Here is a 14,596-nt window from a genome sequence, read left to right on the forward strand (position 1 = left end):
TTGATTTCGGCTCAGGTCATGATCCCAGGATCCTGGAATCCAGCCCCATATGAGGCTCCCTGCTCTGCGGAGATCCTGCTTCTCCCTCTCCCTCTATCCCTCCCCACCACTCATTCTCTCTCTCTCTCAAATAAATAAATAAAATCTTAAAAAAAAAAAAAAAAAGAAAGAAAGAAAAAGAGGAGAAAGTGCGTGTTTCCTGCGCCCTCTGTCATTTCAAAACCTCCCTGACATGGCGCTGGTTTGAGTTGCACAACCGAATTTGGTTGGTTTTTGCTTCAGCTTGGCAGGTCTGCATGGTGTCCGGTGTCCACTGGCAGAGGCCGTGGAAGGGTGGAAAGGGCACACAAGCACTCCTATCGGGTGGAGGCTGCAGGTGGCGCAGAAGGACAGAAGGACGCAGAGGCCTGTCCTGAAAGCTTCTGCTTGCTCCGTAGTTGAATGTGTTCAATCCACAGACTCATATAGAGGAAAAGCTTGTTTCCCTAGAGTTCTGGTTTACAGTGACAGATGTGGAGAGCTGACAGACCCAGGTTTGGGTACAGACTTCGTCCCTAATTACACATGTCTTTGGGCTTCGGTCTCCTCAGCTGTAAAGTGGGAATGATAATGCTGACTATGTCATAGAGATCTTAGGAGGACTAAATATGATCATGTAAAGGGCTTAGCACAGTACTGGCACATGGTCCGTACTTAGTAAATGCGCACTGTACCGATGGCCTTACTTCCTGGTTGAAGACTTGCACACAAGGAAACCGGTGTAGGAATGAAGAGGCTGCAGGAGGAGAGGGATCCATCCCAGTAAAAACTGAACCAGTGCTTCCGTGTGTCCCCCGAACGGAGGGCTAATGTGGGCCCACACAGATCATGAAGTCCCTGAGGGTTTGGGTCATCTTCCCCAGACCGCTGGAGTTCAGGAGGTTCTTGAAAGCCTGATAGCAAGGGCCAGTCCTGGGAGTCGTCCCAAGCAAAACCAGAAGCAAGTCCAGGATCAGCCTGGGAGTGCCTGGGTCTAGCCTTGGCCCGCTTGAGTGATCAAGTGATTGCAGGTGCACAGCCTTCTCCACCAGTTCTCAGGTCCTCTGCAGGCCATGCCTGCTCTCCTCAGGCCGGGATCAGAACTAGAATGGCCTCTGTTGGGGAGGGGAGGCCAAGTTCAGTAAGTGTGCCTGTGCCGGTCTAGTGTCTTTAACATTGAATTTGTGTTGCAAGGATTCCTGAGCAGATGCCTGCCTTTAAGAGCCGTGGCTCAGTGTATATACTGCATCTAGTCAACTGCAGATTTTAAGATATTTTAAATCTTTTTAAGATTAAGATGTTTAATCTTTGTCTTTTTCTCTGCTTTAGACTTCCCCTTAGTTCTCTGTTTCCCTACCAATTAACACCCCATGTTACCTCTTTACCACCTTCCTACTCTCCTTCCTCCCCAGCCCTCACATCACCAAAAACATACATAAGAAGACATTTCCTGCTGGCTTGTGTATCCTGAATTTATATTGATTAACTTTTGACCAAACACTGTAAGGGTTTTGATCTGGATAACCTAAGAAATTGAAGAAAAAGATGTTGGGACTCACAATGCCTTTGGACAGCATTTATGCAGCTAAATAGCCTTGGGGCCACAGTAATGGTCTTGCCAAGAGGCCTTTGAAGATAGGGGCTTACCTAGATCATTGAAAGATTGAGCTTCCTTCTCAACCTATAGTTGTGATTTGTTGTATTGCAGGGAGAAAATATCAGATACACAAAAAGACTGGAAATTCTTTGAGGTGAGTCACTTGTGTTTTTGGGACTTTTCTCTTTCTATGAAACATGAATAACCAATAGCCATTTGTCAGGCACTTATTTTTAGTGAATATCTTTTCTTAAAAGGATGCTAACAAGCTGTATCTTAAATTTTTGGTCTTGTTTTCCTCCTGCAAAGGTGAGTACCTGTGTAATTTTCCACAGCTTTTCAGGAATGCGGAGAAATGGGGTCATCTGGGTTTGCGTCTGCTTAGCAGTGTTACATAGACAGGTGGGAGTTTTACTGTCATCGCCATGGGTTGTGATTCTTGTCTGTTTTCTGTCGTAGTCCTTTTATACTTTTTGTACATACGTAGCTTGGATTGTCTTCCGACGTCAACACTTTACAGAGATTGAGGAAGAAATAGGGAGGCTCTTTCGTACCAATATGTTCAACATTCCTCGGAGGAAGCGCGAGGATGAAGAATCAGGAGGGGAAAAGAAACGCATGACTTTTGTACAATTCAGGTACAACCTTGTGACTTCCCAAAGCTCAGGGACATTTCTAGAAACAGGATGATATAACCTAAATGTCTCCTCTCCCACCTGCTCCCCGCAGAAGAATGATGGCAAAACGCCCAGCAATTAAAAAAGCCATTAACATGCGCTCTCCAGTCCTGTCCACTCTGCTGCCATCTCTCAGAGAAAAAGCTCAGAATGTCTTTGAGAAAAAGAATCATCAAGGAGGCATCAAACTCCCAGCCCAGATGCAAGAGCACATGGAAAATCTGGACTCTGTGCCCATGCCAACGTAAGTGGCTCAAGGACAGGAAAAGGAGTGCCTGAGCATGTCCTAGGTTGGGCCAGGAGGCAGACACCACCACGCCTTGTCCAGAAAGTTGAACAAAAATGAAAGCCGGCTTCTTACCCACCTCTCCACCTGTTTCCTTTCTCAAGCAGCTCTTGGTACAGCCAGCTAGACTAGAAAACGTTGCTAGAAAGTTATGCTAGACTTCAGATAGCTCTAATTTGGAGGAGGGGGTAGCCGACTTTACAAGACTGAGGTTTCTTCATTAGAAGAACCATCTCTGGGAAATGTGGGAAGGCCAGTTACAATATCTTACTGTGGGCTGAAATTTTGGACTCATACTTAAGACCACAATGGGGGTTCATGGAAATAGGGAAAACTTTAAAAAAGTATATATGTGTATATGTATATGTATATATATGTGTGTGTGTGTGTGAGTGTGTGTAGCTTTGGTGTATACACACAAACACACACGCAGGCACAACCATAACCATACACCTTATTCATTTGCCTCACCGCTTCAGTTATACGAATAATTCTTTTCACAGAGTTGGCATCTTGGGGGAGCCTCGATGTCTGTTCAACCCCCATACTCTTCTCCCCCTTGAACCAGAAGAAAACATGAAAGTGGATGGGAAACATTCTTCCCTGATAGAAAGAAATAACATGAAGATCCAGGATACACTGAACATAGCTCTGAGAACACTGTCGTCTCAAACAGCATTCCCTAAATGATCGGGTACCTTCCATTTCTGTACTTCAGTCCCCGTGTTTGAAGTAAACTACTTTGACTTAATCACTTTATATAGGACTAATATTTATTGTTATTAAACTATTTTAATTGTTCAACTTATTTTGTTAAAAGTTCAGTAGTAGACAATCTCAGAAACCTCTTGAAAAGCTCATTTTCCTGTATTTACTAGTTCGCTGTGTTATTTATTTACTTTCTTGGCTTCTGTGTGACTGTTTAGAGTAACATATTAGGACATTTAGCCAATATTCTAGTGGACTAGTAAAGAAACATTCTGTTTATTTGTTCCTACGTTCATTTTTACTATATGAAAGAAGATGTTTGGGACATTCGAAACTAAATTTTATAAAAAAGGAAATTAAAATATTTTTAAAATGAAATCTTTTTCTGTGGCTTTATTATTATTGACATTGAGATATAAAGTATATCTGATTCATTTAAAGATTTTTTTAAAAATTTATTTGACAGAGAGAGATGCAGTGAGAGAGGGAGCACAAGCAGGGGGAGTGGGAGAGGGAGAAGCAGGCTTCCTGCTGAGCAGAGAACCTGATGCGGGGCTCAATCCCAGGACCCTGGGATCATGACCTGAGCCGAAGGCAGATGCTTAACGACTGAGCCACCCAGGCGCCCCTATCTGATTCATTTAAAAGGCTTTTAGCATATATGTTTTTTTTTTAAAGATTTTATTTATTTATTTGACAGACAGAGATGACAAGCAGGCAGAGAGTCAGGCAGAGAGAGAGTGGGGAAGCAGGCTCCCTGCTGAGCAGCGAGCCTGATACGGGGCTCTCCAAATGTCCAACAGTTGATGAATGGATAAACAAAATGTGGTATAGCCATACAATGGAATATTATCCAGCCATAAAAAAAGAATGAAGTACTAATTCATGCTACAATGTGAAAAAAGCTCAAAAACATTATGCTAAATGAAAGAAGCCAGGCACAAAAGGCCACATACTCTGTGATTTCAATTGTATGAGATGGCCAATTAGGGAAATCCATAAAGACAAGGTAGATTAATGGCTGCCAGAGGCTGAGAGGAAGAAGGAATGGGGTGTGAGTGCTAACAGGTATAGAATTTGCTTTTGGAGGGTGATAAAATGTGCATTAGATAGTGCTAATGGTTACACATTGTGACTATCAATGAATTGTACACTTCAAAAGAATAAGTTTTATAATTAAAAAAAAAAAAAGGAAATTCTGAGAAACTGCCACATGACCACTAAATGTAATATAGTATCCTAGAAAGGATACTGAAATAGAAAAAGACATTAGGAAGAAATTAGGGAAATCTTAATAAGGTGTGGATTGTGGTTAATAGTAATATATTAATATTGACTCATTAATTGTAGCAAATGTACCATTCTAATGTAAGATGTTGATATATAGGGGAAATTAGGTGTAAGGTATACAGGAATTCTCTATATTATCTTTGCAACTTTTTTTTACATTTAAAATTGTCTTAAAATAAAAAGTTGATTAAAAAATGTTCAGCAGAGGGACGCCTGGGTGGCTCAGTTGGTTAAGCGGCTGCCTTCGGCTCAGGTCATGATCCCAGCGTCCTGGGATCGAGTCCCACATCGGGCTCCTTGCTCCGCAGGGAGCCTGCTTCTCCCTCTGCCACTCTGTCTGCCTGTGCTCACTCTCTCTCTCTCTCTGACAAATAAATAAATAAAATCTTAAAAAAAAAAAAAATTAAAAAAAAATGTTCAGCAGATACTTATGTAATAATCTGGTATGTGGACAACATGCAGTCTTTATGCAGGTTGCTCTCTGGGCATAAGGGAAGGATAAGACAAAGACAGGTTTTAAAAGGACACTAGATGTCAGAAATCAAGAAAAACAATGCAGGGACACCTGGGTGGCTCAGTTGTTTAAGCGTCCTCGGCTCAGGTCATGATCCCAGGGTCCTGGGATCAAGCCCTGCCTCGAGCTCCCTGTTCAATAGGGAGTCTGAGTCTCCCTCTGCCCATCCCCCTGCTTGTGTGCTCTCTCTCTCTGGCCCCCCCCCTCAAATAAATAAATAACCTTTAAAGGGGGGGGGCAAACAATGCAATGGGGCTAAAGGGAGGGAGCCTGTCAGGTCGAGGGAGTGAGAGGTGGGCATGGAGATGGTTCTTGAAGATGGAAGGGGTCTGGGTAGGCTGAGATGGGATGGAACAAACCAGGGAATTGTGTCTAGAGATTTTCACAGGGTTCACATCTGGAAATCGGGGGCCCTCATGCAGTTGAGCTAAACCATGGGGCTGGTTCGGCAATAGTGAGGACTTCTCCAGGAAACAAGGGGTCTTACTGCTTAACCTTAACCTTCTGCTGGTGACTACAGAACTCTTTTCTCTTTGTTCTTTGTTTAAGGCTCCCTGCTCTAGGGTCCTAGAGCATCACTGTTGAAGGATTCGGCCTGCCCAACCCCGTCGTCCTATTTCAGACTTGACGTATGGCAATCTGATCCCGCAGCTAATTTTCATACCAAGAAAGAAAATAAACTTGACTCCTCCAGGCCCATTTCCATGCACGCCTCCTGCCTATGAATCAGCTTCAGGTTGCGGGAAGCAAGCGGTTTCAGGGAACTGAGCGGACAGTTGAACGGCCTCTGGAGTCTTTGCAGATGGTCCCCAGAGCAGTCTGTGTCTGGCAGCAGGCTCCTACAGTTGTTCTCTGTCCCCGAGTTTGGGCATATGCTGGTGGCTCTCTCTCTGGGGGCAATGCCTGAGGCAGTCTAAGGGAGCCATGTCAAGGGACTTGGTGTCCTAGATCACTTCCTTTGCACCTTGGCCTCTGTCCTCCTCCTTGTACCCAATAATTTGTTCTCATCTCCTTTACTTCTCCGGCCTCTAACTCAGCTGTCCCAGCAGAGCCAAAGGAGAATGCCCTGGGGCCAAGGGCCTCAGCCCCCACCCTACAAAGTCAGGCCACACGGAAACCTGACACAGCGTGGCCACCTAAGCCTAGGACCTTGGCAGGGGTCTCCTCTCCTGCCTTTGGTGGCCAGTGTCAGAACATCAGAACTATTTAGAATCAAAGTTTTAAGTCTATTTGTGGATGCCCCATGTCAACCCATACTTCTTAGAAATACTTTTTAAAAAAAAATTTAGATTCAATTAGCCAACATATAGTACATCGTTAGTTTCAGATGTAGAGGTCAGTAATTCATCAGTTGCATATAACAGCCAGTGCTCATCACATCACGTGCCCTCCCCAATGTCCATCACCCAGTTACCCCATCCTCTCACCCATCTCCCCCCCCCAGCAACCCTTAGTTTGTTTCCTATAGTTGAATCTTTCATGGTTTTTCTCCCTCTCTGATTCCTTCCATTCTGTTTTCCCTCCCTTCCCCTGTGATCCTCTGCACTGTTTCTTATATTCCACATATGAGTGAAACCATATGATTATTGCCTTTCTCTGATTGACTTATTTCGCTTAGCACAATACCCTCCAGTTCCAACCACATTGGTGTAAATGTTAAGTATTCATCCTTTCTGATGCTGAGTAATATCCCATTGTGTGTGTCTTTATCACATATTTTATATATAGAGAGAGATGGATAGAGAAGGTGATATATAGAGAGAAGATATATAGAGAGAAGGTGATAGAGAAGGTGTCATATATGTGACACCTTCTCTGTCCATTCATCTGTGAGTGGATACCTTAGCTCTTTCCATAGTTTGGCTATTGTGGACATTGCTACTATAAGCACTGGGGTGCAGATGCCCCTTTGGATCATTACATTTGTATCTTTGGGGTAAATACCTAGTAGTGCAATTGCTGGGTCATAGGGTAGCTCTGTTTTTAACTTCTTGAGGAACCTCCATACCACTCTTCCAGAGTGGCTGTACCAGTTTGCATTCCTACAAACAGTGTAAGAGGCTTCCCTTCTCTGCATCCTCACCAACATTTGTTATTTCCTGACTTGTTAATTTTAGCCATTCTGACCTGTGTGAGATGGTATCTCATTGTGGTTTTGAATTGTATTTCCCTGATGTCAAGTGATGTTGAGCATTTTTTCGGGTGTCTGTTGGCCATTTGTATGTCTTCTTTGGAAAAATGTCTGTTTATGCCTTCTACCCATTTATTGACTGGAGTATTTGTTTTCTGGGGTGTCGAGCTTGATAAGTTCTTTACAGATAGTGGATACTAGCCCTTTATCTGATATGTCATTTGCAAATATCTTCTCCCATTCCATAGGTTGCCTTTTAGTTTTATTGACTATTTTCTTTGCTGTGCAAAAGCCTGGGCTGCGAAGGTGGTTCAACATTCACAAATCAATCAGTGTGTTACATCACTAATCATTACATCATTAATCAAAGAAAGGACAAGAACCATATGATCTTCTCAATTGATGCAGAGAAAATGTATTTGACAAAATACAGCATCCTTTCTTGATTAAAACTCTCCACAGTGTAGGGATAAAGGGAACACACCTCAATATCATAAAAGCCATCTATAAAAACCCAGAGTGAACATCCGTCTCAGTGGGGAAAAACTGAGAGCTTTTCCCCTAAGGTCAGGAACACAACAGGGATATCCAAACATAGTACTAGAAGTCCTAGCCTCAACAATCTGACAACAAAAAGAAGTAAAAGGCATTCAGACTGGCAAAGAGGAGGTCAAAGTCTTACTCTTTGCAGATGACATGATACTTTAAGTGGAAAACCCCAAAAGACTCCACCCCAAAATTGCTATAACTCATATAGGAATTCAGCAACATGGCAGAATATAAAATCAATGCACAGAAATCAGTTGCATTTCTATACCCTAACAATGAGAAAGGAGAAAAAAGCAATTAAGGAATCGATCCCATTTATAATTGCACCAAAAACCATAGGTATCTAGGAATAAACCTAACCAAAGAGGTAAAGGATTTACACTCTAAAAACTGCAGAAATTGGAAACAGAAAGAAATGGAAAAATATTCCATGCTCATGGATTGGAAGAATAAATATTGTTAAAATGTCTATGCTACCTAGAGCAATCTACACATTCAGTACCATCCCTATCAAAATACCATTGACATTTTTCACAGAGCTGGAACAAACAATCCTAAAATTTGTATGGAACCAGAAAAGACCCTGAATAGCCACAGGAATGCTGAAAAAGAAAACCAAAGCTGGTGACATCACAATGCCCGACTTCAAGCTCTGTTATAAAGCTGTGATCGTCAAGACAGTATGGTACTGACACAAAAACAGACACAGGGATCAATGGAACAGAGTAGAGAACCCAGAAATGGACCCACAACTCTATGCTCAACTAATCTTTGACAAGGCAGGAAAGAATGTCCAATGGAAAAAAGGTAGTCTCTTCAACAAATGATGTTGGAAAAATTCGACAACCACGTAGGGAAGAATGAACCTGGACCATTTTCTTAGACCATACACAAAGGTAAACTCAAAATGGATAAAAGACCTAAATGTGAAACAGGAATCCATCAAAATCCTGGAGGAGAACACAGGCAGCAACCTCTGTGACCTTGGCCATAGCAACTTCTTGCTAGACAGTCTTCAAAGGCAAGGGAAACAAAAGCAAAAATGAACTATTGGGACTTCATCAAGATAGAAATACTTTTTTATTTTTATTTTTTAAAAGATTTTATTTATTTATTTGACAGAGAGAGAGAGATCACAAGTAGGTAGAGAAGCAGGCATAGAGAGAGGGGGAAACAGGTTTCCCTGCTGAGCAGAGAGCCCGACATGGGGCTCAATCCCATGGGGCTCGATCCCAGGACCCTGAGACCACAACCTGAGCCGAAGGCAGAGGCCCAACCCACTGAGCCACCCAGGCTCCCCTGGAGATAGAAATACTTTTTAATGACATCATCCCTCCTCCCCCCTTATTTACATAGGTAAACCTTGTTTGGTGTAAAAAACAAACCTTAGAAGACACAAAGAAACACAAGAACCTTAGAAAAGCACAAAGAGAAAAAAAATAATTGACCATTGTTAGTGTTTTGTGAATCCCCTTTCAGGCATTTCTGTGCAAATACGTACAAACAAAAACTGTCATGCAGTGAGCTGTAGTCTGCACCCTCCTTTCTTCCTATGTAATGCATGATGAACATTCTCCTATGATAGCCAGTACTCATCTGTTCAATTGCCCTGTAGTATTCTATGGTATGAATATGTCACAGTGTCCTTGCCCAATCCCCTAATACTTTACACACACATTGTCACTCAAACTGATGGCTGATTTCTTAGGATCAGTCCCTGCAAATGGTATTGCTGTATCAAAGAGCACACGCATCCTCAAAACCTTATTATGGCCAAATCTTCTTCCCAAACGCTAGCTCCAAAGCACACTGCCTCCATCTGTGTATGAGAATCCTTACTTTCTCATCTGGGCATTATCCTTTCTTTGAATGATTGCAAATTCTATGGTAGTGAAAAATAGAATTGTATGTTCATTCTAATTTATACTTCCAAATAATAGGAGGGGTGAATACCTCTTCACATTGGTCATTTGTGCTTCTCCTTTTCTATCACAGGAATAGTATAATGTATGGAATGATTCTTTCCTGAATTAAATGCATTACTCAACCTAAGGAACTATATTAGGGCATCACAGATAATAAAAGTAAGAGCCCTTGTCATAAGTTCTGGATAAAGGCAATGGCCTCTGGGCATTTGTTCCTTTTTTTTTTTTTTTTAAGATTTTATTTATTTGACAGAGAGAGAGACATAGCGAGAGAGGGAACACAGGCAGAGGGAGTGGGAGAAGGAGAAGCAGGCTTCCCACAGAGCAGGGAGCCCAATGCCAGACTCGATCCCAGGACCCTGGGATCATGACCTGAGCCGAAGGCAGAGGCTTTAACCCATTGAGCCACTCAGGTGCTTCCCCCTCCCTTTAAAAAAAAATATTATTTATTTATTTGACAGAGAGAGGGATCACAAGTAGGCAGAGAGGCAGGCAGAGAGAGAGGGGGAAGCAGGCTCCCTGCTGAGCAGAGAGCCCAATGCGGGGCTCGATCCCAGGATCCCAGGACCCTGAGATCATGGCCTGAGCCAAAGGCAGAGGCTTAACCCGCTGAGCCACCCAGGTTCCTTGAATGATTTTTTCTTTAAGCATTTTTGCTTACATGTACTTTCTATATATTTTTTTTTTTGGCAATAGATTGAGAAAATAGTGTCCCCGATTTCTTGCATCCTGGTGACATCTAGCACTGCACCGCCCATCTGGCAGCACACAGGGACCTCAATGTTTATAAGCAAAAGACGTGAGTAGGTAATTAGTCACAAAAGGAGAAACACAAATGGCCAATATGAGGAGGTATTCATTCTCACTACTAATTGGAAGTATGCATCAGAACATACAATTCCATTTTCACCTATAGAATTGGCAAAGATTCCAAGAAATGACCATGTCTAATGTTGGCAAGTGGGTGGAGAAGTAGGCATTCTCATAGGCTGACAAGGATATATACTCTGGTGTGAGTTCTAGAAGTCCATTCGGCAGTAACATATAACTTTTTGAACATACGTATGTATTCGTGAATTCATTTAGGGCTGATTCAAGTATGTGGCTCCTTCAGTCAGTCTGTGAGGGTGTTGTCTGTTATCGATTGAAGACTTACTGGACGGGGGAGCTGTATCATTTCATCCAACCCTCTGACCAGATGGAGGCTTCAGAAGAGGCTTGAGGGTGATTATAGTCATGACAAAATAACTAATTCATCATCCTGAATTTACAAGCAGTCATCAGTCGTCGACTCATAGCCTCCCCAGTGCTCCGTGTCTGGCTCAGTGCCTTGCTGGGAGAATAAGGTGAGATGGCTGTTCTCAGAGCTGATAGAGTCCAGACAAAGCTCAATCACAGAACAGGGAAGAAGGCAGATAAGCTCAGTTGTAAAGTGCAAACGTAAGGGCTCAGCCATCAGCCAGCTCGTAATCATCCATGCAGAAGTAGCAAGGAGCTGGGTAGGAGGAGCTCACCTCAGCGTGAGTCAGGCCTCACGTGGGCGCACCGTGGGCTCATGGCCCACTTCCTGCTTCAGAGATTGTGTTCTTTTGTGTGGCTTCTCTGAGCCCACTGACTGGATAAATATGCCGGTTTCTACCCCAGCACTGTGGCTTAACTGGGGAGTAATTATCTCCTTCTCCACACACACCCTATTCCCTTCACACACCTCCCTTATCTTGCCACGATAATCACACACTGATGCAGATGTAAAAGGCACACACGGAACATTTGCTTGAGGACTCAAGAGAGTTGTGTCATTGCACACAAAGAAGAAAGCGAGGAGGAGCCCCGCCTGTCATCACAGGGCTCACACTGGGACATGTACCCATTACAGAACAATTGGGAGGATTTTTTGAGCTAGCATTTTCCCCCCACTAGCTCTCACAGCAAACCAGGAAGAATGGTAGTTATAGATGCTGGCTTTTCAACCCAGGACCCTGAGACACAGAGCTGTTGTTACCAGTCTAGGACTGTGAGTTTATCTTACGAAATCATTCGTTTATTGGTTCACAAATCCTTACTGTGTACCTGTGGTGTTAGCATCTGCAAATACTCCCATTACAAGGCAGACATGGTCTGTGCCCTTCCATGCGGCTGGAGTTCCTCCTGGCAGAGGGTGGAATGAGAGGGAGTTAATAGGGACCAGATGGTTTGTGCTTTGTAGGTTGTAGCATGAAGTTTGGATTTTGTCTAATTGGTTGGGAATCTGATGGAGGATTTTAAGCAAAGGAGTGACATGATCCAATTTATGTTTGAAAAGATTGTTCTGGCTACTGGTGGAAAATGGGCTGGGGCTGGGGGTGGGAGGATGGAGAACAGAGGCTGTTAGAAGGTACAGAGGTGCCCCAGGACAGGGAAGGTGGTGAGTTGGACTAGGGAGGGTATTCTGGATAAGGTGGCATTTGCTGATGGATAAGCTGTTGGGGATGAGAAAAGAGAGAGCAAGGAAACCTCCAAACTTATTGTCCTGAGCGATTGGATGTTTGGTATTTCCATAGAGGGATGACAAACAGGTTGAGGGAGAAATGTTCAATGCTATTTTGGACTGTTAAGTTTGAGATGTCAATCTGTCATCCCTTTGGAGTTGGCCTTCAGATAGAGAGATCCGGAGTTCTGGGGACAGATTTGGGAGTAAATGGCTCTGGGACTGGTTAAGATGACCTAAGTAGAGTGAAACTAGAGAAGAGAAAGGACCAGCTGTAGGGCACTCTACATGTAAGAGGGGACAGAAGAGGAACAAACACAATGTGGCAAATCCCTTATGTGCCCCAACAGCTCAACTCAACTTCACAATGTGCCACCAGCCAGTGAGGCAAGAAGAAAAACATGAGGTGCGCCTAGATGGCTCAGATGGTTAAGTGTCTGCCTTTGGCTCAGATCATGATCTCCAGGTGCTGGGATCGAGCCCCATGTCGGGCTCCCAGCTTGGCAGGGAGTCTGGCTTCTCCCTCTCCCTCTACCTTTCCCCCCTGCTTGTGCTCTCTCTTTCAAATGAATAAATAAAAAAATATTTTTTCTTTTGTAATGAATGTATATTATTTGTTTCAGGGATACAGGTCTGTGAATCATCACTCTTACTCGATTCATAGTACTCACCATAGCACATACCCTCCCCAATGTCCATCAGCCAGTCACCCCATCCCTCTCATCCCCCTCCCCTCCAGAAATCCTCAGTTTGTTTCCTGAGATTAAGAGTCTCTTATGGTTTATCTCCCTCTCTGGTCCCATCTTGTTTCATTTTTCCCTCCCTCCCCCCCCCGACCCCCCACCTTGTCTCTCAAATTCCTCATATCAGAGAGATCATATAATTGTCTTTCTCTAATTGACTTATTTCCCTTACCATAATACCCTCTAATTCCATCCACGTCGTTGCTAATGGCAAGATTTCATTTTTTGATGGCTGCATAGTACTCCATTGTGTGTGTGTGTGTGTGTGTGTGTGTGTGTGTGCGCGCGCGTGCGCGCACGTGCGTACATGTGTGTATCACATCTTCCTTATCCATTCATCTGTCGATGGACATCTAGCCTCTTTCAAAAAAGAAGAAGAAGAAGAAGAAAGGAGGAGGAGGAGGGGGAGGGGAAGGAGAAGAAGAAGAAAAACATGAGAGGGAGAAATCATGGCAGATGAGAGAAAAAAGTCTGTCATGAAGTACGGAGTGGGCACCTGGTTGGAAATGCTGCAGAGAGAAGCGGTAAGACGACCACTGAGAGGTGACTGTCAGATTTGGGAACATAGAGGTCAACTATGCGGGCTCCAAATGTGGAGTCCCTTGATGTCAGCCAAGCAGAGAAAGGCTGGTGAGAAAGTGGAGACCAAGCCCCTGGACAAGGCATGGTTTGCTGAGAAGGGAAAGAAAGAAATGGCCCAGGAGCTAGGGGAAGACGTAGGGTCAAGGCAGGTGGGGGAGTTTTAGTGTTGGGTTGTTTGGGTTTTGGGCTTTAGCGAGATAGATAACAGAGATAACAGAGCCACTCTGTATGCTGACACAGCTGATCTCGTAGAGGGAAGAAAACTGACAGTTCAGGAGGGAGAGGGGATACTTGTAGGAGCTGAGAGCTAAGGAATGGGAAGCACAAGAAAGAAGCATTTGTCATTGCAGGAGGGAAAGCAGAGGGTATGACATTCTCCAAGTTCTTCCGAGTCTACTAGATGCCCAGAGACCCCTTGTGTGTGCAACAGTTGAGCAAGGCCCAGTCTCTGAATTGCCAATAGAAGGAACCAGAGAGCAAACATTCTCAGCCCAGAGGAGTGCATAGCTAGTGATGGACTTTCAGATACCACATAGGCGAGACATAGCAAGGCTGTGAAGAGGGTCTTTTTGGTTTCCCTGAAGCCACACTTTTTTGGGTGATCATCTACTCCATTTAGGTACAAGACCAGCTGTGAAAGTTGTATCACTTTTTCCCATAGGATCCCTTAACCAAGTCATGGGTCCTCGAGCATTAAAAATAACAACACCTGAGCCCTGAGCCAGTCTCTCCCCTGTAGATTTTATTTTGTGCCCTGGGTTGTATTTTAAGAATATAAAGTTTGGGGCACTTGTCTGGTGCAATCTGTTAAGCGTCCAACTCTGAGTGTTTCAGCTCAGTTGTGATCTCAGGGTCATGAGATGGAGACCCGTGTGGGGCTCTGCACTCAGTGCAGAGTCTGCTTGAGGTTCTCTCTCCCTCTGCACCTTGCACCTTGTGCTCTCTTTCTCTCTTTCAAACAAATAAGTAAATCTTTAAAAAAATCTTTTAAAAATCTTAAAAAAAAAAAAAAAGACTTAAGTTCATTGCTCTTTTAGAATTTACTGCCAGAGGCACCTGGGTGGCTCAGTTGGTTAAGCATCTGCCTTTGGCTCAGGTTATGATCCTGT

The 14,596-nt window shown here is 43.7% G+C and overlaps 1 protein-coding gene across 1 annotated transcript in view; it reads left to right on the forward strand.

Moving 5' to 3' along the window:
• The window catches only part of PPP1R36 (protein phosphatase 1 regulatory subunit 36), a gene marked incomplete at its 5' end in the record, with an annotated part of 28,994 nt that extends 25,339 nt beyond the window's left edge, over positions 1 to 3,655 (forward strand). The window contains 4 exons of the mRNA XM_080809748.1: positions 1,727 to 1,769; positions 2,075 to 2,253; positions 2,345 to 2,536; positions 3,082 to 3,655. Of these exons, the coding sequence (XP_080665874.1) occupies positions 1,727 to 1,769; positions 2,075 to 2,253; positions 2,345 to 2,536; positions 3,082 to 3,268 (601 nt within the window). The 3' untranslated portion in view covers positions 3,269 to 3,655. The remainder of the gene's footprint in view (positions 1 to 1,726; positions 1,770 to 2,074; positions 2,254 to 2,344; positions 2,537 to 3,081) is intronic.
• Positions 3,656 to 14,596: the final 10,941 nt, after the last annotated feature.

The sequence above is a fragment of the Martes martes genome (assembly GCF_963455335.1).
Source record: "Martes martes genome assembly, chromosome: 7".
NCBI classification, from domain to species: Eukaryota; Metazoa; Chordata; class Mammalia; order Carnivora; family Mustelidae; genus Martes; species Martes martes.